Raw genomic sequence first — 21,213 nt, forward strand, 5'->3', positions numbered from 1 at the left:
CAGGTTTGATAAATATATATTTGCACAAGGTGGTTTCAAGAACAAGTCAGATGATAAACAGCTTGAAAAAAGGTCACTACAGTTCAGTGCTTAAGATCTGATTTAAAGGGACAGCCTAATAGCAAATAAAACTACTCCATGGAGACAATTTAAGAAAGCTACCTTCCACTTCAAAACACACGACTAAGAGGACCTGAAAGTTCTATTAGTCACCTGCTAGTAGCCAGCATAGACTAACTGGCACTGTAATTCTGCAAGGAAACTGTCTCAATTTTAACAAAAAACAAAACAAAAACCATAGCAAGGCAGCCCAAGCACACGTCTGGCAACCTAGAATGAGTTGTCAGACAGAAACTAAGCCTGAGCTATGATTTTATCAGCAACTTGGGGAAGTTAGTTTGTCTAGCAAGGCAAGCATATAGGCGGCTGCACAAAACTTACACCTTCCTAGAACAAGACTAAACCTATACTTCTGCAATAACTGCATTACAAAATTAGAGCTTCCTGAAGATCGACATCAATGGCACCAAGATCCTGGAAAGTCTTGGAAAGTATCAATTGCTGACACTGAGGGATTAATCTAGTAACTAAGGCAAGTTACCGCCCAGCCTGGTTTTTCCAACAAATTTGAGGCCAGATTTTAAAAACAATTAAGGCACTTGAAAAATGATTAAGTTTTTGCTTAATGAGCACATTTTCTAACATAAATCAAGATCACTGAGAGACTAAAGCATTTTAGCCAAATTTTACACAGTAATTAAATTAATCAACTCCAGGTTTAACTGTGGCATTGTTTTTCTTAAATTGTCCCGTAGCCTTTTGCTGCAAGTTTCTAAGACCAAAATGTTAGAGGCAGCTTTTAGAGAATTAGGAACACTACTAAACAAAATTGTTTTATGAAATACAACTGGGAATATCTACTGTTTGTAAAGTGGGAGGTCGGTCTTGTCACATTATAGAAATAAGTGCATAGAGCATGTTCCTTTGCCCAAATTAAGTTATGAAACAATTTAAGGAGCTGGGAATGACAGACTAAATGATTTTACAATATAAGGCCAAGGATACACCATCCAATCCAGACAAATGGTGCTTGCTGGAAGTTGGGTGGTCAGTCTGTTTAATAAACCTGAGCTGACTGCTTTTGTCACAAGTACATTAAATTGCAATTCTCTGAAGGTACAGCACGGTCTGGTAACAATTATTTTATATAGCAAGTTTAGTTTTCTATGCAGCGTAACAAAGTGAATGCTTTCCAAGGTAGAAGAGCATGAGGAAATAAAACGCACTGCAACTAAAATGCTTTTTCATTTACTTATTAAGTTATGGCAATGTATTGGTTTTATAACTTAATTAGTGATCATGCGGTCAATGTTTAAACACCCAGTTTAAGGTAAACATTTAAATCATGCAAGTCAGTAGCTGCATAAGACTATAGAATTTCTGCAAAATGGGGATAAGGAACACCATCCATTTGAAATCTAGTCAATAGTTAAAAGTAGCTTCAAGTGCTATGCCTGCCCAGTCCATTTCCAATGTTATCTTAGAATTGTTTCACTCCCATAGTGCTGCATCAGAGGCCCACACAAAGAGGAGGAGAAAGTGTTCATAGGCAGTGGAGGACAGTGAAACTTACTATGCACAAAGCAAACTGTTTCTCTGTTATAGTAATCTTGAATGCCTCTAACAATAATAGATAACATTTTTTCAGACAAATGTGATTTAAGTTGGTGCCCTTTTGAAGTCAGGAATGTGAAGTTATGCTATGGCCTTCCTATGCTTGCCTTGTTACAGGCCAGAAATTGAGACTAGTGAAAATCTAGTTCACCTTCAAAATTAGTCCAATATCCCAGTCCCTCATTCACAAAAGAAGTCAACCTCTCAAAAGGTCAGAAAATAAAATGTTAGCCATGTTTTTGTTGTAGTGAATGTTGAGATCGGAAAGGTGTACTCTGCTTTACTCTATTAGGCTAGTACTGCATCAGCCTTTAACTTTGATACAAATGAAAATGGCACAAACATTTGAATTTGCAACCTATCTTTTATTCTTTAAGGCACTGGACTTTATTTCCTCTTACATGGAGGGGAAATATTCTCACCACCCTTCCAGTTTAACAACTGAAAAGGCCAAATTTAAGAAATTAAAATGTGCAATACAATTCCTGGTTGGCATCTTTAATTCTCATGTAGAAAAATATGGGTTTGGCATTATTTTCATCCAAAAAGGATATTTTATGAAGACAGTTTCCATTTCTACAATCCTTTGTTAACCTTCCTCGCAGTACACTACGAGAGCCACAAGCTAGCACAAATGATATTTCACTCCCAGAAGTCAGTCATTGATAAAATTATAGGGATACTGCACTTATGGTTGATTAAATCAGCCTCCACAATCATCATCGTGAGATTGTCTACTCAAGACAGTGTTACCACTGAATACAAGAATCATTGTAAGTCTACATTTGGCATGTCAAGTTTTTTGTTTTTTTTTAAAGTCCCACAGCTGCAGCCACTAAAGAAAAATAAGATAATCACAAGGACTCATGCAGCATATTGAGTACCTCTGTTGAGCCAGAGGTGATTCATACCACCTCTTACCAAGTATAGTGTTACAAAAATATCATCCTTTCAAAAAGTCTTCTTTTGGAGATTTAAAGGATATTCTGAACTGTGGTGTTCCATACGGGACAGAGAATATATTTTGGTTCAGTGAACTACAGGTGTTGGGCTACTAGTCCATTGTAAAATGACAGGTTCTAGAGAGTATGATAGTTTCGATCTTTGGACTTGCAGAATTTATACAGGAAGAAGATTACAGCCTGCAGACCCAGTACAAGGACAATCCCACCAATGAAACTGGCAGCATCAAATGTAGACTTGTGAGGAGCTGGTTTAGGGGGACTCTCAGTAGCATGTGTTGTACCTGTTAAACAACAAATTAATAGATTATAGTTTAACAAGTGGATGTCACATTTACCGTAAATATTAGTACAGAATTTGGTGTTTTCCTTCTTGTACTATGAATCTGTTCAGTAAGAGGTTTGAGATTAAACACCAATTAAGAAAGCAGTGTGTATGCTTCACAACCCCCAAGCACGACATTTGCCAACACAATTCTTCACTTCCTTCTTTGTACTCCCAGGTTTGAGGATCTGTCAAAGCAACATTCATAGCAATGATTTTCAACCTGTGATCCGCAGCCTATACCTAAGATTTCCAAAGGGGTCTGCACTGCCATTTGAAATTTTTTCAGGGTCCATAAATGAAAAATGGTTGAAAGCCACTGGTGTATGAAGATTGTACCTTTCATTGAAACATTTACTGTACACTAGAGTACGTCAGACCATAAGTAACTAAAAGCTACTTTGAACTGCATGTAAGAACTGGTTTCATCCCCATTTCACAGAAGAATCCCAGTTAAACTAAATCTGTTCAAAATACCATTACCCACACTTTTGTTTTACTATAAGAATGATGCCCATCATTGATACCTCAGGACTCCCACAGAGGGCCAAAAATAATTTTCCTAATGAGGTGAGACCCTCTCTTCTGCTACCTGCCCTAATCTATTTTTTTTGCTCATATTTAGTGAATGACCTTATTAAAGAACTCAATAAAAATCTGTACTTGAATAGTCTCCCATCTGTTAAATAAAATCTTCTAGCAATGTGTAACTAAAAGATTTAGATCTCTCTCATCACAACGCATAGGGCCCCAATACTGTAGCCATCACCAAAAGAATAGGCTTTTAAAAACTACCTCCCCTTTTGAATATATTTCATTGGGTGGTATAATTTGTTAGTTTAATTTCAAGATCTAGCATTTTAAGTTGGACCCTATTGTTGTTGCCCAACATGTGTTAGTGCAGTGTTTCTCTACAACTGGTCCATGGATCAGCACCAGTCCCTGAGATCTCCCCAACAGTTTAGGAAGGAGCAAGCCAGTCCCAGATATTAAAAAGACTGAAAAACACAGCGTTAGAGTATTTTACCTTAACCCAGGGTTATGTCAGGAGTGCAAGTTAAAATATTAAACTCAGTCACCAGACTTCACAAGTTCCTCTTCTGCAGCTTATACTTAACATGACTGAAATGAAGCCAGTCAAACTGCTTAATTTGGCCAATTCACTTACTTTGAAATTTCACTGAGCAGTGTTTGTTACTGTCAAGGCAACATCTCAGATATTCCATCTTGATAAAGGTAATTGTGGCATACAAGGTCATGACTTTCTGGCATACCCACTGTTACTATTCTTCACTACTTCCTGTCACCTACTAAATAACATTATTTCCAAATAAGCTTTTCCGAATAAAGACTTTTTTTTTTAAAAATACTTAAACGGATAATAATAATAATAATAAAAAAAGTTACCTGGTGTACTGATTGTTGAGAGAACTGGAGTACTTGAAGCAGTAGATGAAGCAGCAGGTGAAGTTGTATTGGTGATGTTAGCTGTTTTGTAGAGAGAAACTTCCAAATTCAGAATGTACAGAGGTATCACTTTTGTAAGCTCTATTTTTGTAATTGCTTCAGTTTTTATCTCACTCAAGCAAGAACAACCACCCTTAAAAATGCAGACTATGTACACATAGAATAGAGGTACAGTCAAACCTCGCAATAACACACCCCGCCATAATGCAAAATTGAATATAACGCGATCATAAGTTGGCTCCCCTTTAAGGCTTAATACCAGTGGTCCCCAACACCATGGCACCCGCCGGGAAATTGATGTGCCCCCGCCTAGTGCCCAGCAGGGGAGAGAAGCTGCAGCCCCGCGCCTGCCGGGGACAGAGAACTCCGAGGCTGCGGGCGCCGGTGCTCTCTGTCCCTGGCAGGCGCGAGGCCGCGGCTCCTCTCCCCTGCTGGGCACTAGGGGGCGCACATCAATGCACCGCGTTGGGGACCACTGACTTAAACTGACCGGCTTGAAACCCTGCTATACCACGACCCCGCATTTATCGTGATGGAATTTTTTGGACCCCAAACATCGTGTTATAGCGGGGTTTCACTGTACTTATAATGCTGTGCAGTTAAGTAAATTTTTATAGACAAATTTTTGTGAGCTGTTTTTTATATATATATATATATATATATATCTCACACACAAGTCTTGGTGCGGTGTGTGTATATATATCAATAAAATGTAAGTCTTGGTGCGGTATAGTTACCTGAATACTTAAGGTTCTCAAGCTATTATAAATGATTTAGTTTATTAGACAGTATAGTTCTTTATTTTGTATAGAGCACTAACATAACTGATATTTGAAACATCAAAAATATTTGAGACAACTCCCTCAGCTAGAAATCTGTTTCACTTACACAGTAGAACCTGAGTTTTATGAGCACTAATCTTACGAAGCAGCGGTTATATTGACCACATTTCCTGAGTGGAAAAAAGGTAAGTCACAACAAAAATGATGTAGAAGAAGAACCAGTCGACTTCCCTTCATATTCCCATGCCTTCAATCACTGGCAATTTCTTTGTAGGACAAGAAAGTTGTGCACTGTACCTACTGTAACTGAGATGTTAAATTTTATGAACTACTTATTCCCAATTAGTTTAAGCAAACTTTGGTAGAACCCTTGTTTTACAAAGTTATCTTACTTAGCCCAGTTATCAGTTCATTACAGCAAATATATATATTTTTTTACCTGTGGTAGCATTAGCAGCTGTGGTAGCATTAGCAGCTGTGGTAGCAGCAGTAGATGAATCTGTAGAATAGTGTGTAAAAAAAATAAAGTTAACTTACAAGATTGTAATAAACATAAAACAGACTCCCATTTAAGGATAGTAAAATGCTTAATGGACTGTTATGAAGGCTAATGTGAAGTAGCAAAAACATTGGAAGAGAGTTCACTGCACTACAGTAACACTAAACTGTGGGATCAAAATACCTCAAGCAAACAAAACTGACACGCCTACGGGGTAATTCAAGCCAGAAACAGGCTGTAACAGAGGCCAAGCCTGGACTCTCAGCCCAAGTGCCCTGGAACGTTCCAACTGGCTACCGCAGATCCTGAAGAGTTGCTGTGGCTAACTGGTGGATGCACACCCATGCTTTGGATCTGGAAACTGGGCAGGATATGTGAGAGATTTAGGCATCCAGTTCCCCTTTGTGTCTTAGAAAGTCTTCCTATAACAGTTCAAGTTCAATTTGGAGCTAGATTCCACAGGTAGGTATGCATTTGCTCTAGCTTGCTGGGTGATTAAAATGTATACTGAAAGCTGGGACATCTTCAGTGGTCCAAAAGGTTGAGTTTAGATAAAGCTCTCCTTCCACTGAGTACCAGAAAGTAAAACCTGAGCATATAGTCTAAGAAGCTGTTAGAACTTTTAAAAAAGAAACTGGTTAATAAAAGCAGTTTGCTGTATATACACATGTTCTAAGTACTGATTACAATGCACGTTATTTGGGGCAGCAGATTCATTAAGATTTCTTTCTAAAGGGGGCTCCACCAATTCCCAGGATACAATCTAACAGTTCTTGGATATGCAGGAGTCAAGTAATACTTGGTATAATGGGAGAAATAATAGTCTCACTGCAAACCTAATAGGAATAGATTGGAGTTCTGCTACTCGTTCTGACACAACCAACAGTTTAACATGACAATAAAGTGCTGTTCTACTAGGAAGTGATTTAGTAAAAAGTGGCATTCTGGGGTTCCTTATTTGCCTTAGTGACTCCAGGGCAAATGCAATTAAGTCAGACAGGTCACGGGCTGTAAACAACAATTCATGGCCCGTGACCTGTCCATAACTTTTACTAAAAATACCAGTGAATAAAACGTGTGTGTGTGTGGGCTCCCTACCTGGCTCTGTGCCTATCCTCTCCCCCCACCCCCAGCATAGTTTGGGTGTGGGGCAGGGGCACAGGACAGGGTGAGGTGGGCTCTGGGCAGTGCTTACCTGAGGGTCTCCACAGAAGCAGCGACATCCCTCTCACTCAGCTGCTAGACGGAGGCAAGGTCAGGCAGCTCTGCACACTACCTCTGCCTGCAGGCACCTCCCCGCAGCTCCCATTGGCTGTGGTTCCTGGCCATGGGAGCTGTGAAGCCAGCACTCTGGGCGTAGGCAGCCCACAGAGCTGCCTGCCCATGCCTCTGCCTAGCATCAGAGCGAAGGGGATGATGTTCTCTTTAAGCTTACATACTATAGAGATTTGCTTATACAATTGATACAAGGTATGTTAGTGGAGGCTGATAACTATTGTGCTGGAAGTTGTAAAGAATAGGAGGACTGTCTCAAATAGATAACACAACTTGGAAAAGACTGCATTAAGAGTCAACCTAAACAATATCCAGATACTTACAAAAACACTGTGAAATGGCAGTACAGTTAAGTCCTGTTGCATTTTCACAAGAAAAGTTTGATCCTGTCCAAAAAAAAAAAAAAAAAAAAAAAAAAGTAATATCAAGGAGCCGTAGGAAAAGGTATTTTTATATTACAATTTCTCAAAAACGATTATGCTTTTTATCAATTATAAATTATGTTATCTCATTAAGAAATTTTATGTTCTACGGGGGATTCCCTGGGGATGTCAGTCTCTTGGCTAGTAGAATTAAAACTATTTCAATGGACAAGATTTAATACACTTGAATGAGTGCCATCATTAATGACATGAAGTATGTTTTTGTAAAGCAAGAGTGAACAAAACAGTAACATTCACTCACATAAGCACTGTACGCAATCTGTGTAATACCTCTTGCAATATATTCTAGTTACAGATACCTTTTTCAAAATGGTACATAAGCGGGTATGTGGATATAAACAGAGTCAGACAAGTTTAAATAAAACATTAAAAGCACTATTTAGTTTACTGTTACTATGTTTGAAAAACTAGGGCAGAAATACTCCGGGCCCAGTTCTGTGATACTGTACCATGACTTCCACTAAGAATAAATGGAAGTTGTGCAATATATCTAAAGCAGAATTTAACCTCCAATTTAAGAGGAATTCATATTTATCTGTTTTGATCAAATTGACAATCCATATTTACACAGCAATTTAGTGTTAATGTAGCCTGTTAAGAAGTTTCAAGACATTTAGCACACTTATTTGTCCTTAGTCCTCTCAAACAGGTTGTCCACAATGCCTCGAATTTTGTCAGAGAATTCTTGAGACTACATATACTGAATTTGTAGTGGAAAGAACCTTTTGAGAGGAACACCAAAACTGGGCTGGTAATGTTTGAAACTTGCTTTCCATTAACTATGGAGAGAAATCCTCCATGAGACTTTACATGGGTAGTCTAAATAACCATGTATTGTCCCATCACCACTACCCTCATTTCCTCTCCTTGTTCCAATTGTTTCATCCACTTCTGTCCCTCATGTTTAGAATCTAAACTCATCGGGGAGGGACTGTCTTAACACAATGTTTTGTTCAGTGCCCAGCACAATGGGACCCTAATTCTGATTATGCCTTCTGGGCACAACTAAAATATAAATCAATAGGCCACCTTACATAACTGATTGTCTACTGCCCTGTCTTCTCTTGGGGCACTTGATATCAGGACAGGATTTAAGAGTTCTGTGGGATAATCTCAAAAGGGACTGCAATGTTGGAACGCTTGTCAATTTTAACACGTCAAGGTCCATCCACAACCTCCTTACCAGCAAGGCCAAGTAACTAGTTTACTGTCTTTTGAGAAGTCTATTGCTAGTAGTCAAGATTTTCCATGGTGCTTCAGGTAGTATGTTTGGTTAGCGGGCCTTTAAAAATTCTGCTTTTATTTGTATTTTGGGCATAATATTCCGCTGCCTCTGGATAAGAATTTAAGATTAGTTTAACTTTCACGTCAAAGTGTTTGTAGTTTGTGTCCATTACTGTTTTGGGATCTTAACAGTTTAGAACAATTTTAAGATAGTGTTGCTTTTCACTATGTTATACACCAAAAGAGTTATCATTCATCACCCCTTGTAAATGTTTGTGAAATCAGACCCAAAGACGTATCTACTTATTAAATATTAGTTTTTCCAGATGTTTACCTTTGCACTGAATCCACCTGCATCCTGGGATAGTGCTATTAACACAGTCATTGCAGGTTTTAAGATCTGCACAGCTGTCTGAAAAAGGGAAAACATTTAATTATGGGCCAGTTGATAGTTATCAGAAGAGCAACTCTCCCAAAGATAATGGGATTAGTTTTCTAGCATTTTTAAAATCACAGATCTCAGTTTTACTTATTAGCACCTATGAATTGAGGACCTCCATAACATCCTCAAAAGTGTTTACATATGAACTGAGTCAACTCCCCAACTAAACATCTTTATTTTCGGATAAGAAGCTGTAGCACAGAGAAGCGACATGCTTAAATTCACACAAATCCACGGGACAGAACCAAGACTGGGTGTCGACAGATCTGGTGGTTAACCCATAGGATTATCTTTTTTCCTCTCAAGTATAGTTAGTGACTCCAACTACACATGCATTAGGCTCAAGTAGATTCAAATGCACTTTACTCCTGCCCAACAACACTATTGCTATTCCAATGCCGTGCCCCAGAAATGTCAATTATACCTTATGTAGTGGTCCCCAAATATATTTAATAAAGCTCATGGGAATCTAAATAGAGAACAGAAAATTTACAAGAGTGAAAAAAACTAAGGGTATGCCTATACAGCAAAGAAAAATCCACAGTAGGGCCATGGCAGTAGATTTGGATTCACAGGGCTGGGCTGCGGGGCTGTTTCACTGCCATGTAGATGTCTGGGGGCTCAGGACTCTAGGATCCTGCAAGGAGGGAGGGTCCCAGAGCTCAGACTCCAGCCGAGCCCAGAAGTCTACACAGCAGAGAAACAGCCCCGCAGCCTGAGCCTCATGAGCCCAAGTCAGCCGGTATGGGTCAGCCAAGGGTTTTTCTTTGATGTGTAGACATATCCTAAGTCTGCAAACAAGACTTCACAGGAGTATTTTGAAACCTCAGTGGGTAAAAGCCTTTACTATAAAAGGGAAGAGACAACAGAAAATAGAGTCAGTTAAAGACTTATGGGAGAAAGCAACACAATGGAATTAGTTAATGCTGGCCTAGCTGGTATAAGCCCTCATTTGTTACAATTGTACCAAAAGAGTGTGGAACAGACCAGAATGAAGACAGTTTTCCTGTTTTACCACACTGGCAACTAGTTCTGGTGGGACTGATGCTGGTTCTCTACAAAGAGATTTGGACATATTAAACCTAAGTCTCACAATTGGCTCTCCAAAGAGACTATGCTAGCAGGACCAAAAGTCTTGTGTGCATGCTGCTGCACAATGGATGCTATCTATTTAAGCACATATTTTAGCTGATAAAACAAGAGTGTTAAAATTTGACTTTTCCATACTCTAGAACTCTATCCTGGCTCCTGGAGTGGACAAGTACTTTACAATGCTATAGAACAGGGATCGGCAACCTTTGACACGCAGCCCACCAGGGTAAGCACCCTGGCAGGCCGGGGCAGTTTGTTTACCTGTCGCATCTGCAGGTTCGGCCGATCGCAGTTCCCATTGGCCGCGGTTCGCCGTTCCAGGCCAATGGGGGCTGTGGGAAGCTGTGGCCAGCACATCCCTCAGCCCGTGCAGCTTCCCGCAGCCCCCATTGGCCTGGGATGGCGAACCGCAGCCAGTGGGAACCGTGATCGTCCGAACCCACGTGCCAAAGGTTGCCAATCCCTGCTATAGAAAACAACAGTCTAAGCATTAATAGGAATAATTGCAACTAGACTTGACAGCTGTGGATGGGTAAGAGATGGAAACTTCCCTCAGGGTTCAAATGCCAACGTTACTACACTGCAGAATTGGAAATCCTGAATACCAAGACTGATCTTCCCTTTCTGCTGAGCATATATCTTCACTCATATGGGATCTGTTACTAGTAGTTTGAGATAGCTGGGAGGGAAGATACTAGGTAACTGAAAACCAGGAATGGCTTATAGGACAGAGTCTACCCACTCTCACTGGGTTTCTCAACAGGTGTGACCTGGTACTTCTGTTTTTGTAACTAGAGTCAGCTTGTCTAACTCAACCCTGCTTATTTTTTGGAATACTAAGATTTCTTAAGGTGTCTAGTGCATGCAAAATGCCAGCCTTGAGTCTAAAAGTGACGTACCGTTTTTCTTGGAGAAACTATTAGCTTCTCCACCTGGGAGTGAACACATCTTTTACTACTGAATCGGAAGTCCAGTTGCAATTAGTGATTATCCTTAGACTGGAACCAGACCAGAAATGTCCTGTTACTTGGATATGCACACGTGTCCTATGTTGCCCATGACTATCAAGATCTCAGTCAGCAATGGTTTCCACATGAAAGTATGCCTACAGATACTATTGAGATCAAATCATCCAGCCTCTGAAATTGAATCTGAGCAGACACCTGCTGGCTCAGATAAATCCTCTGCCAGACTTCAAATGTACTAGATCCTGTTCTAGAGCAAGAAAGCTTGGAGCTGAGCTTTGTCTTACAGCCCCAAGGTACCTGCAGACATCACTCCTGAAACAGCAGCTCTTGCCACCATACAAATTAAAGGTAATTTGTTACTTGAAGTCAAGGCATTCACCTGGCCTGAGTGACCTTTCACATTTCCTTGTGAAGAGACTTGGTCATACTAAGCCATCTACACTGATATTTGGCAATGTAGACCTGGTAATCCATATTCTGAGGTGAAAGTATAGACTGGTAAACCCTTCAGCCACATGAAGACTGCAGCAATGAAGCTCAGGATTCTAGGGCCTTGAATTCAGCTCTTTCTTCTGGATATATATCTTGACTTTAGCAAAGCCTTTGATACGGTCTCCCACAGTATTCCTGCCAGCAAGTTAAAGTAGTATGGATTGGATGAATGGACTATAAGGTGGATAGAAAGTTGGCTAGATTGTTGGGCTCAGCGGGTAGTGATCAATGGCTCGATGTCTAGTTGGCAGCCGGTATCAAGCGGAGTGCCCCAGGGGTTGGTCTTGGGGCTGGTTTTGTTCAGCATCTTTATTAATTATCTGGATAATGGGATGAACTGCACCCTCAGCAAGTTCGCAGAGGACACTAAGCTGGGGGGGAGAGGTAACTATGCTGGAGGGTAGGGATAGGGTCCAGAGTGACCGAGACAAATCGGAGGATTGGGTCAAAAGAAATCTGATGAAGTTCAGCAAAGACAAGTGCAGAGTCCTGCACTTAGGATGGAAGAATCCCATGCACCACTACAGGCTGGGGACCGCCTGGCTAAGCAGCAGTTCTGCAGAAAAGGACCTGGGGATTACAGTGGATGAGAAGCTGGATATGAATCAGCAGTGTGCCCTTGCTGCCAAGAAGGCCAACTGGATATTGGGCTGTATTAGTAGGAGCACTGCCAGCAGATCGAGGGAAGTGATTATTCCTCTCTATTCGGCACTGGTGTGAGGTCATACATGGAATACTGTGTCCAGTTTTGGTCCCCCCACTACAGAAGGGATGTGAACAAATTGGAGAGAGTCCAGCGGAGGGTAACGAAAATTATTAGGAGGCTGGGGCACATGACTTATGAGGAGAGGCTGAGGGAACTGGGGTTATTTAGTCTGCAGAAGAGTGAGGAGGGATTTGATAGCTGCCTTCAATTACCTGAAGGGGGGGTTCCAAAGAGGATGGAGCTAGGCTGTTCTCAGGATGGCAGATGACAGAACAAGAAGCAATGGTCTCAAGTTGCAGTGGGGGAGGTCTAGGGTGGATATTAGGAAACACTATTTCACTAGGAGGGTGGTAAAGCACTGGAATGGGTTACCTAGAGGGATGGTGGAATCTCCACCCTTAGAGGTTTTTAAGGCCTGGCTAGACAAAGCCCTTTGCTGGGATGATTTAGTTGGTGTTGGTCCTGCTTTGAGCAGGGGGTTGGACTAGATAACCTCCTGAGGTCTCTTCCAACCCTAATATTCTGTGACTCTATAAGGCTGCCTCAGAATTATGAGAAGTGTCTTACGACATTGTTGCCTATTTTTCCACTTTCCAGGAAAAAGTGTTTCCTTACACCTTTTAATCTTTACCAGCTCATCAACACAGTGCGAGGACACACCAATCCTATTCACATAGGAACGCTGGTCCAGCTACCCATCAATGATGGTCACAATTCCTAGAGAGGCATGGTTCCAAAAATCAGTTCAGTCTGCAGGTTCTCCTCTTCTGTAGAGATGTATATGGCTAATGACCATACCCTGAATAAAATCAGAATAGCACCCATCTCCAGATACTTCCCGTTAATGCCACACAAGCAACTTGGCACAGCACTTCAATGGAGATGGCAGGACAGAAGTTGCTGCCAAAATAAGGCATCTGATAACAGTTTTGTTGAGGTTCTCGGTGCAGACTGCATCCCCTTTAGACTGCACCATCTTTTCGTTCTGTTTGTACAGCGCTTATCAAAGAGAGTCCCAGTCCATGACCAGGGCTCTTAGACACCACAGTAATACAACTAATAGAATAATAAAGTTGTGTCTGCCTGACCACTGCGGTGCAAGTGTACCACTGCATCATCTCAAAAATGGAACAGTCAACTTTGACCATGAACCTGAATTACTGGAATAATTCAGTCACAAGGAGTCCCATCTTCAGATGCCATCCCAGGCTTGACAAGGGTACTCTAAAAGGTTTCAGTTTGGGGCTGCATGAAGTCAAAAGCTGCAATGAGCCCCACAGAGCCTCTTGCTTTCAATGCTTCTGCAGAAAAAGCTTCTCCTCTCAAGAGGAACAGCTCAGTACTATAGACTTAACTAACAAAAACTTCAAGTTCATAAGGTGCTGCTGACCCTGACCTGCTTACATGACACAACTGGAGTAGATAATGCTACAGTGGTTTCAGCCATTCTCTTCAGTTTTTGAGGAGGAAACTGCTCCTCTATCAAAACTCCTCACTTGCAGTCCCACATGGATTTATCTTATGCTGAAGAGGGTGATGCACATCATATCAGGACACAGAATTACTGGCAGAAGTAATACAAAAATACCAATTATGTGAACAGTCAATATGATTTTACCATATTAATGACATGTCCAGTCTCTTTTTGCTTCAAACAAAGCTATAATGGCTTTTAAGATTTGACTGTATGAACAGCTCTAATTTTGTCCATGTGATTACATGTGATTACATATGCTGTACTTGGATCTACTACATTTCACTATTCTAAACAGAAGTCATGATATTTTTATAATGATCTTTTGAATACATTAAGTAAAGTACTGAAATTCTCACCCATAGAAATTTTTGCCTTATATTTCCCTAAATTTGATGTACCAAGACCAGTACTGAAGTGAGGTGATCTAGTAGATTAAGCATATGATTAGCAATAGTGAGCCTTGGTTTCTAAATGCCACTGAATTGATGTGAGGCTTTGGCAAGTCACTTCCTCCACTAACAAGTACTAATTTTACCTTTCATACAAGGTCATTCTGAGAATGAATGTTTAAACAAAATATTGGATAGGACAATCTTCAAGTAATTATAGTTAAGGCTACGATTTTGTCAGGGATATTTTTAGTAAAAGTCAGGGACAGGTCACAGGCAATAAACAAAAAATCATGGAAGCCCGTCCTGATTTTTACTAAAAACATCCCTGACAAAATGGTGAGGGAGGAGGGCCCAGCACCCTGCCCCCCCACTTCAGAGGCTGGGAGCTGTAGGGATGCCATTGCCAGTGGCTAGGAGGGCCCCCCTGCAGGGCTGAAGCTGGGGGGTCCCCCCACCGCCATGCAGGGCTGGGAGCTACAGGGTGGGCCCCCTCTGCAAACAGTGGCAGAGGAGCGGGGGGGGGGGGCCCACGGGCGCTGCCCCTGAGCAGCTCCGGGGTCCGTCTGCTACCACCAGCTGGGGAACTGCGCCTCCCCCTCTCCCTGCCCGCGGCCATTGAGCAACTCTGGGGTCCCTCTGCCGCTGGCACCTGCGGGATGGCCCCAGCTACGCACAGTGGCTGAGCCACTGCAAGGGGGACCCCTGCCAGCAGCAGTGACTAGGCAGCTCAGGCAGCCCACCAGTTGTGTGTGTGTGTGGGGGGGGGGGGGGAAGACTGCCACCCACAGCTTCTGGGCAGCTGCGGGAGGGTGCCCTACCACCCAGTGGCTGGGCTGCTGTGGGTTCCCCCGCTGCAGGCAGCAGCTAGTCAGTTCCGTGACATAATCTTAGCCTTAATTATAGTGGCGCATTTCCTTAATGTAGGGAGTGCCAATTAACACTTACATAAATAAACACTGTATAGCAACATAAAGTTGTCTAAATGCATGCAACAAACTATTGTAGATGTGAGTACATGGCTATCAAAAACTCCAAAGGGACAGTTTATTCTGATTACTCAAGAACAGGCTCTGTGGCTGGTTACTCAATTTTGCTGCGCTGTTTGCTCCCAGTGATCTTTGCACTTTTTTACACCAACTATAAATCACGGCTTCGGGAGGCAGATCTGGGCATTTCCTGCCCTGGGTTACTCAAATCTGTTAAGTGGCTCTGCTTATCCTCATCCTGCCGCAACAGGGGAAGCAAATACTGCAAGCGGCGATTAACACCAGCAAGCTGCGCTTTCGGGAACTGGATCCAACACCCGAGGAAACAAGCTGGGTGCGCGTGCAACGGAGACGACACCTCCTGCCCCCCAGCCCTGGAGCCGCGCCGGCCACACAGGGCCCCCCGCGCTGGGGACAGCGGGGCGCTCCGGGTGCACGCGGCCGGTCAGCGCCCGGCCCGGGACGCGCCTCCCACCCCCGGCCGGGGAAGGAGCGAACTCCTGCGGAGGGCCGGCGCATGGGCCCGCCACAGCGCTCGAATTTGGGGGAGGGGCGGCCCCCACCGTTTACAGCCCCCGGCCCCAAGAGGAGCCGCCCGCGCGGGCCCGCCCCGCTCCCGCCTCACCTTTCCCCGCCGCCGCCCCCCACAGCAGGGCCAAGCAGGCCGTGGCGAGCAGGAACCCCGGTGTCCGGCCCATAGCTCGGTGTCTGACTGACAGGGCGGCTCAGACTCCTCCGCGACCAACCGCAACGACGCTCGCTCTACAGCTCCCAGCCCAGCTACGTCATGTGAGCAAGTGGGAAGGGCGTGGCGCTGACCTATTACGTGAAAGCGACTGGCCCCGCCCCTGCTCAGGATTCGGTCCGTCTATTCGCCGCGCCTCATCCTCCACCCCTCTGGTACAATGGAACAGTCCCCAGCCGAGCACCAGGGCGGTGGCAGAACGCGCCCCTTCTGCACGTGACCGCATCCGGCCTCGGTGCCCCCGTCTGGTGACGGCCGTCCCGCCCTCTCGGGCAGTCACACGCCGCTCGAGCCCCTCTGTCCGGGGCTGGTGACAGAGTGGGACAAGGCCTGCCCGCCCGCCCCACCCCCGCGCGCTGCGCTGCCAGGGAGGGGCCTGGCGCGGCCGCACACGGGCGGAGCTGGGTGAGGGAGTTGGGGCCAAGGTGGAGGCGCTGGCTGCCGGGCCCAGCCTGGCACCGTGGAGCCCCCAGCACGGGGCCGTAGAGCCAGAGGAGCTGGGGAAAGGAGGCAGCTGAGGCTCTGCACAACGCATCTGCGCCCAACATTTAGCGCCACGTTGTGCACAGACTTACACCGTGTTCAGCCCATTAACGTCAGCGGGAGCTGCAGGGTGTAAACGAGCGTAGAGGCCTTGGCTGTTGGTCTTTGTCCCTGGCGCCGCCCCCACCTCTCCACTTACCTAGCTGAACACCTGTCCAGAGTGCACGCAATAAACCACCCCAGGTTGCATCATTCAAGGGTCTGTTCTCCCACCTCCATCTCCACCGAAATCATTCATCGTTTTAAGAATACCAAAGACCAACTCCCCTCAGGCCTATCCTCCCGCGGTGCAGAGGGGAGTGCCTTGCAACACTATAGTCAGGTCAGGGCTCATATCCATATCCCAAACTTTAACAGCCCACGAACCCCTTTCACTAAACTGTGAAATCTCGTGAACCCCCTCCTAAAAATGAATATTTTCAGGGATTTAAGTTTAAATTTCCTCAGTGTGATGGATGCCCCAACTGTCCGGCCCTGCTCTTCCGGGGGCTCGGGCTGCCAGGCCCGCGCCGAGTGCTGGGGTTCGGGCTGCCAGCTTCCCTGCTGACGGGGGCAGGGCTCGGGCTGCCAGCCCCAACTGCCCAGCCCTGCTCTCTCGGGGGCTCAGGCTTCCAGCGCTGCATGGGGAGCGCTGGGGTTTGGGCTGCTGGCTCCCCCGCTGACGGGGGCAGGGCTCAGGCTGCCAGCCCCAACTGCCTGGCCCCGCTCTCCCTGGGGCTCGGGCTGCCAGCCCTGCATGAGGAGTGCTGGGGTTCAGGCTGCCGGCTCCCCTGCTGACCGCTGGGACTTGGGCTGCCGGCTCCCCCGCTGATCGCTGGGACTTGGGCTGCCAGCCCCAACTGCCCGGCCCCGCTCTCCCTGGGGCTCGGGGTGTCTGCCCTGCAACCAGGTCCCACCTGCTGTCTCCAGTGCCCAGGGTCCTCTGTCCGCTATTAGTGAAATTTTTCTGGCGAATCCCCTGTAACGTTCTGCGAACCCCAGTTTGGGAACCACTGCATAACAGGTATATGACCTGTTCTGCAACAGTTTAGTAAAATAACTATTTAAAAAACTAATGTACACACTGCATCCCCACCAACGTGAGATTTGGAAAAATGAGACAGGAAACCTCTTAAAATAAGCTTACCACTCCATTACTTGTCACTTTGACTCCATGTTTTTCTCCAGAGTTTTTAGGAAAAATAGCAGTGCAAGGGAAGAAGTGTTCAGCTGATAATGTGAATACACCCAGGAATGTTCTCCTGCACAGAATCCAATTCAAGCCCTGTGTCCAGATGTAATTTAGTGCAACCCTCTCCAGATTCTTAAAAGGGAGAGTTCTTAAAACCCAAAAGTGAAACAGGTTAAAATGCAGTTCTCCATCCCCCCTCCACAGTCACAATCTGTAGGCCACCCAACCAAGAGGTAACAGACACACTGTTTCCTAGTTGCTTGGCCCAGTTCCAGAACCCCACTCTTTAAGCCATCTACCTCACAGTTAATAGTCCCTACTTTTTTTATTCCTGTGCCAGGGCTTCCACACATCTGACAATTCTCCATGTTCCTTGCAACTCTTCTTTCCTAGCCCTCAACGCAGCTTCCCCCTTTCATCTGCAACCCTGCTGAGCAGCTTCTCAGGGGAACCTCTCTCCAGAATCAACCCTCCTTTCCTTAGCTGAACCTTCCTTAACTAACCTGGTTCATCCTCCTTTACTTTAAGGACTTCTGCACAAACCTTATAATCAGCAGGGTTCCCTTGCCCTGGCCATTTTCTCCCACAGCTCTCACCAGTTCTCTCTCTGCCAGCTTTCAACTAGGGCTTTGTCAGGTCTCATACAACTACTGCAAGCTCCCTGCTCCTCCTTCCTACTCTCTTTTCTCAACTGTTGACTGGATCTTTATAGAGGACAGATGCCTTCTATCAGGAGTCATCCAGAGGCCACTAACTAATCATAGATGAACTGGACACATTGGCCTGGTCTACACTACGACTTTAATTCGGATTTAGCTGCCTTAATTCGAATTAACGCTTGACCCGTCCACACAACGAAGCCAGTTAATTCGAATTAAAGGGCCCTTTAATTCGATTTCTGTACTCCTCCTCGACAAGAGGAGTAGCGTCAAAATCGGTATTGTTAATCCGAATTAAGGTTAGTGTGGCCGCAATTCGATGTTATTGGCCTCCAGGAGCTATCCCACAGTGCACCATTGTGACCGCTTTGGCCAGCAATCTGAACTCGCATGCACTGGCCAGGTGGACAGGAAAAGCCCCGGGAACATTTGAATTTCATTTCCTGTTTGCACAGCGTGGAGAGCACAGGTGACCACAGAGAGCTCATCAGCACAGGTAACCATGCAGGCTGATAATCGAAAAAGAGCACCAGCATGGACCGTACAGGAGGTACTGGATTTGATCTCTATATGGGGAGAGGATTCAGTGCTAGCAGAACTGCGTTCGAAAAGACGAAATGCCAAAACTTATGAAAAAATTTCCAAGGGCATGATGGAGAGAGGCCACAATAGGGACACAGATCAGTGCCGCGTGAAAGTCAAGGAGCTCAGACAAGCCTATCAAAAAGCAAAGGAGGCAAACGGTCGCTCCGGGTCAGAGCCGCGGACATGCCGCTTCTACGCTGAGCTAAATGCATTTCTAGGGGGGGCCGCCACCACTACCCCACCTCTGACTGTGGATTCCGAGCTGGGGATAATCTCATCAGGTACACCTGATGATTCCGTGGAAGGGGAAGAGGAGGAGGAGGAGGACGAGCTGGCAGAGAGCACCCAGCTCTCCGTTCTCCCCAACAGCCAGGATCTGTTTCTCACCCTGACTGAAGTACCCTCCCAAGCCTCCCAAGCCAGCACCCAAGACCATGACCCCATGGAAGGGACCTCAGGTGAGTTTACCTTTTAAAATATAAAACATGGTTTAAAAGCAAGCATTTTTAATGATTAATTTGCCCTGAGCACTTGGGATGCATTCGCAGCCAGTACAGCTACTGGAAAAGTCTGTTAACATGTCTGGGGATGGAGCGGAAATCCTCCAGGGACATCTCCATGAAGCTCTCCTGGAGGTACTCCAAAAGCCTTGCCACAAGGTTTCTGGGCAGTGCAGCCTTATTCCGTCCTCCATGGTAGGACACTTGACCACGCCATGCTAGTAGCAAGTAATCTGGTATCATTGCCTGACAGAGCCTGGCAGCGTATGGTCCCGGTGTTTGCTGGCATTCAAGCAACATCCGTTCTTTATCTTGCTGTGTAATCCTCAGGAGAGTGATATCGCTTAGGGTAACCTGGTTGAAATAAGGGAATTTAATTAAGGGGACAGAGGTGGCCGTTCCTACTGGGCTGTTTGCCTGTGGCTGAAAAGAAATCCTTCCCTGCATTTAGCGAAGTGCAAAGGGGGGGGGGGGGGAGGATTGGCCCAGAGCTTTTCGCGTTTTGCTAGCAGGGATCTTCCCTGATACCAGCCACGCGGTGGGGGGAGGGAGAAAGCACTCATCCCAGAGAATTCATGGCGGGTGGGGGGGGGGTGTTAGTTTGGTTCCTGCAGGGATCTTCCCTGATACCAGCCACGCGGTGGGGGGAGGGAGAAAGCACTCATCCCAGAGAATTCATGGCGGGTGGGGGTGGGGGGGTTGTTAGTTTGGTTCCTGCAGGGATCTTCCCTGATACCAGCCACGCGGTGGGGGGAGGGAGAAAGCACTCATCCCAGAGAATTCATGGCGGGTGGGGGGGGGGTGTTGTTAGTTTGGTTCCTGCAGGGATCTTCCCTGATACCAGCCACGCGGTGGGGGGAGGGAGAAAGCACTCATCCCAGAGAATTGGATGGGGGGGGGGGTGTTAACCTTCAGCAGCAGAAAACAAGCTAACAGGAAAACTGCAGCACAACGGGCTTTGCTTGGTATGTGGGAAAGCAGGGCGCAGAAGCCTAAAGACAGTGGCTTACCATGGCAGCATGCAAGGTGAATTCTGTTGCCCGGACCTGCGTCTGTGATCTCTAGCAGCAAAGCCACAGGCACTCAATATTAAGAGGCAAAATGCGACCTTGCACAGAAATCACATGTGCTATGTAATGTGAATAGTATACACCGTGAAAGAGTATAAGCATTGTTCTGAAAAATGTATCTTTTAAAAAAATTCTCTCCTTTTTTCACTCCCTCCAGCAGGTGCAAATGTTTCAAGCCTCCCTCCTCCTTCCCGAAGGCTATCCCAGATAAGGCGTCGTAAAAAAAAGACGAGAGAAGAGATGTTTTCCGAAATCATGCAATCCACCAGGAATGAAAGAGCTCATCTGAATGAGTGGAAGGAGACGGTTTGCAAGTATAGGAAAGAAGCCAGTGACCGTGAGGACAGGAGGGACCAACGTGAGGACATGAGGGACCAACGTGAGGACAGAAGGGACCAACGTGAGGAGAGGAGAGACGCTCGAGATGAGAGGTGGCGGCAGGAAGATCAGAGGAGTCGGGAAGCAACGCTGGGGCTGCTGCGTGAGCAAACAGACATGCTCCGGCGTCTGGTGGAGCTTCAGGAACGGCTGCTGGAGAACAGAGTGCCGCTACAGCCCCTGTATAACCCCCCTACCTCCTCACCATGTTCCATAGCCTCCACACCCAGACGTGTAAGAACACGGGGGGGGGAGGCTCCGTACACCCTCCCATTCCACCCCAGTGGACAGCCCAAGCAAAAGGCTGCCATTTTTTTAACCTTTTTTTACTGGGCTTTTCCTTCCCGCAGATCCTC

General features: G+C 45.5%; 1 protein-coding gene across 1 annotated transcript; it reads right to left on the reverse strand.

Moving 5' to 3' along the window:
* CD164 (CD164 molecule) lies at nt 1–15,995 on the reverse strand. The gene is made up of 6 exons (XM_065400940.1): nt 15,832–15,995; nt 8,986–9,063; nt 7,308–7,370; nt 5,650–5,709; nt 4,369–4,449; nt 1–2,920 (listed from the first exon to the last, which is right to left on the reverse strand). Exons 1-6 carry the CDS (start codon nt 15,902–15,904, stop codon nt 2,754–2,756), a joined length of 522 nt encoding a protein of 173 aa, XP_065257012.1. The 5' UTR covers nt 15,905–15,995; the 3' UTR covers nt 1–2,753.
* Between the last annotated feature and the right edge of the window lie 5,218 nt (nt 15,996–21,213).

This window comes from Emys orbicularis, chromosome 3 (assembly GCF_028017835.1).
Source record: "Emys orbicularis isolate rEmyOrb1 chromosome 3, rEmyOrb1.hap1, whole genome shotgun sequence".
Lineage (NCBI taxonomy): Eukaryota > Metazoa > Chordata > Testudines > Emydidae > Emys > Emys orbicularis.

Bases quoted from the DNA above. Each gene is read 5' to 3' on its own strand.
- CD164 (XM_065400940.1), bottom strand. From the start codon at position 15,904: ATGGGCCGGACACCGGGGTTCCTGCTCGCCACGGCCTGCTTGGCCCTG. The intron at 9,064-15,831 runs GTGAGGCGGGAG...TCCCTTTTTCAG, and splicing joins GGGGGCGGCGGCGGGGAAAG to ACAGCTGTGCAGATCTTAAA. The intron at 7,371-8,985 runs GTAAACATCTGG...TTTTTTGGACAG, and splicing joins CAGGTGGATTCAGTGCAAAG to GATCAAACTTTTCTTGTGAA.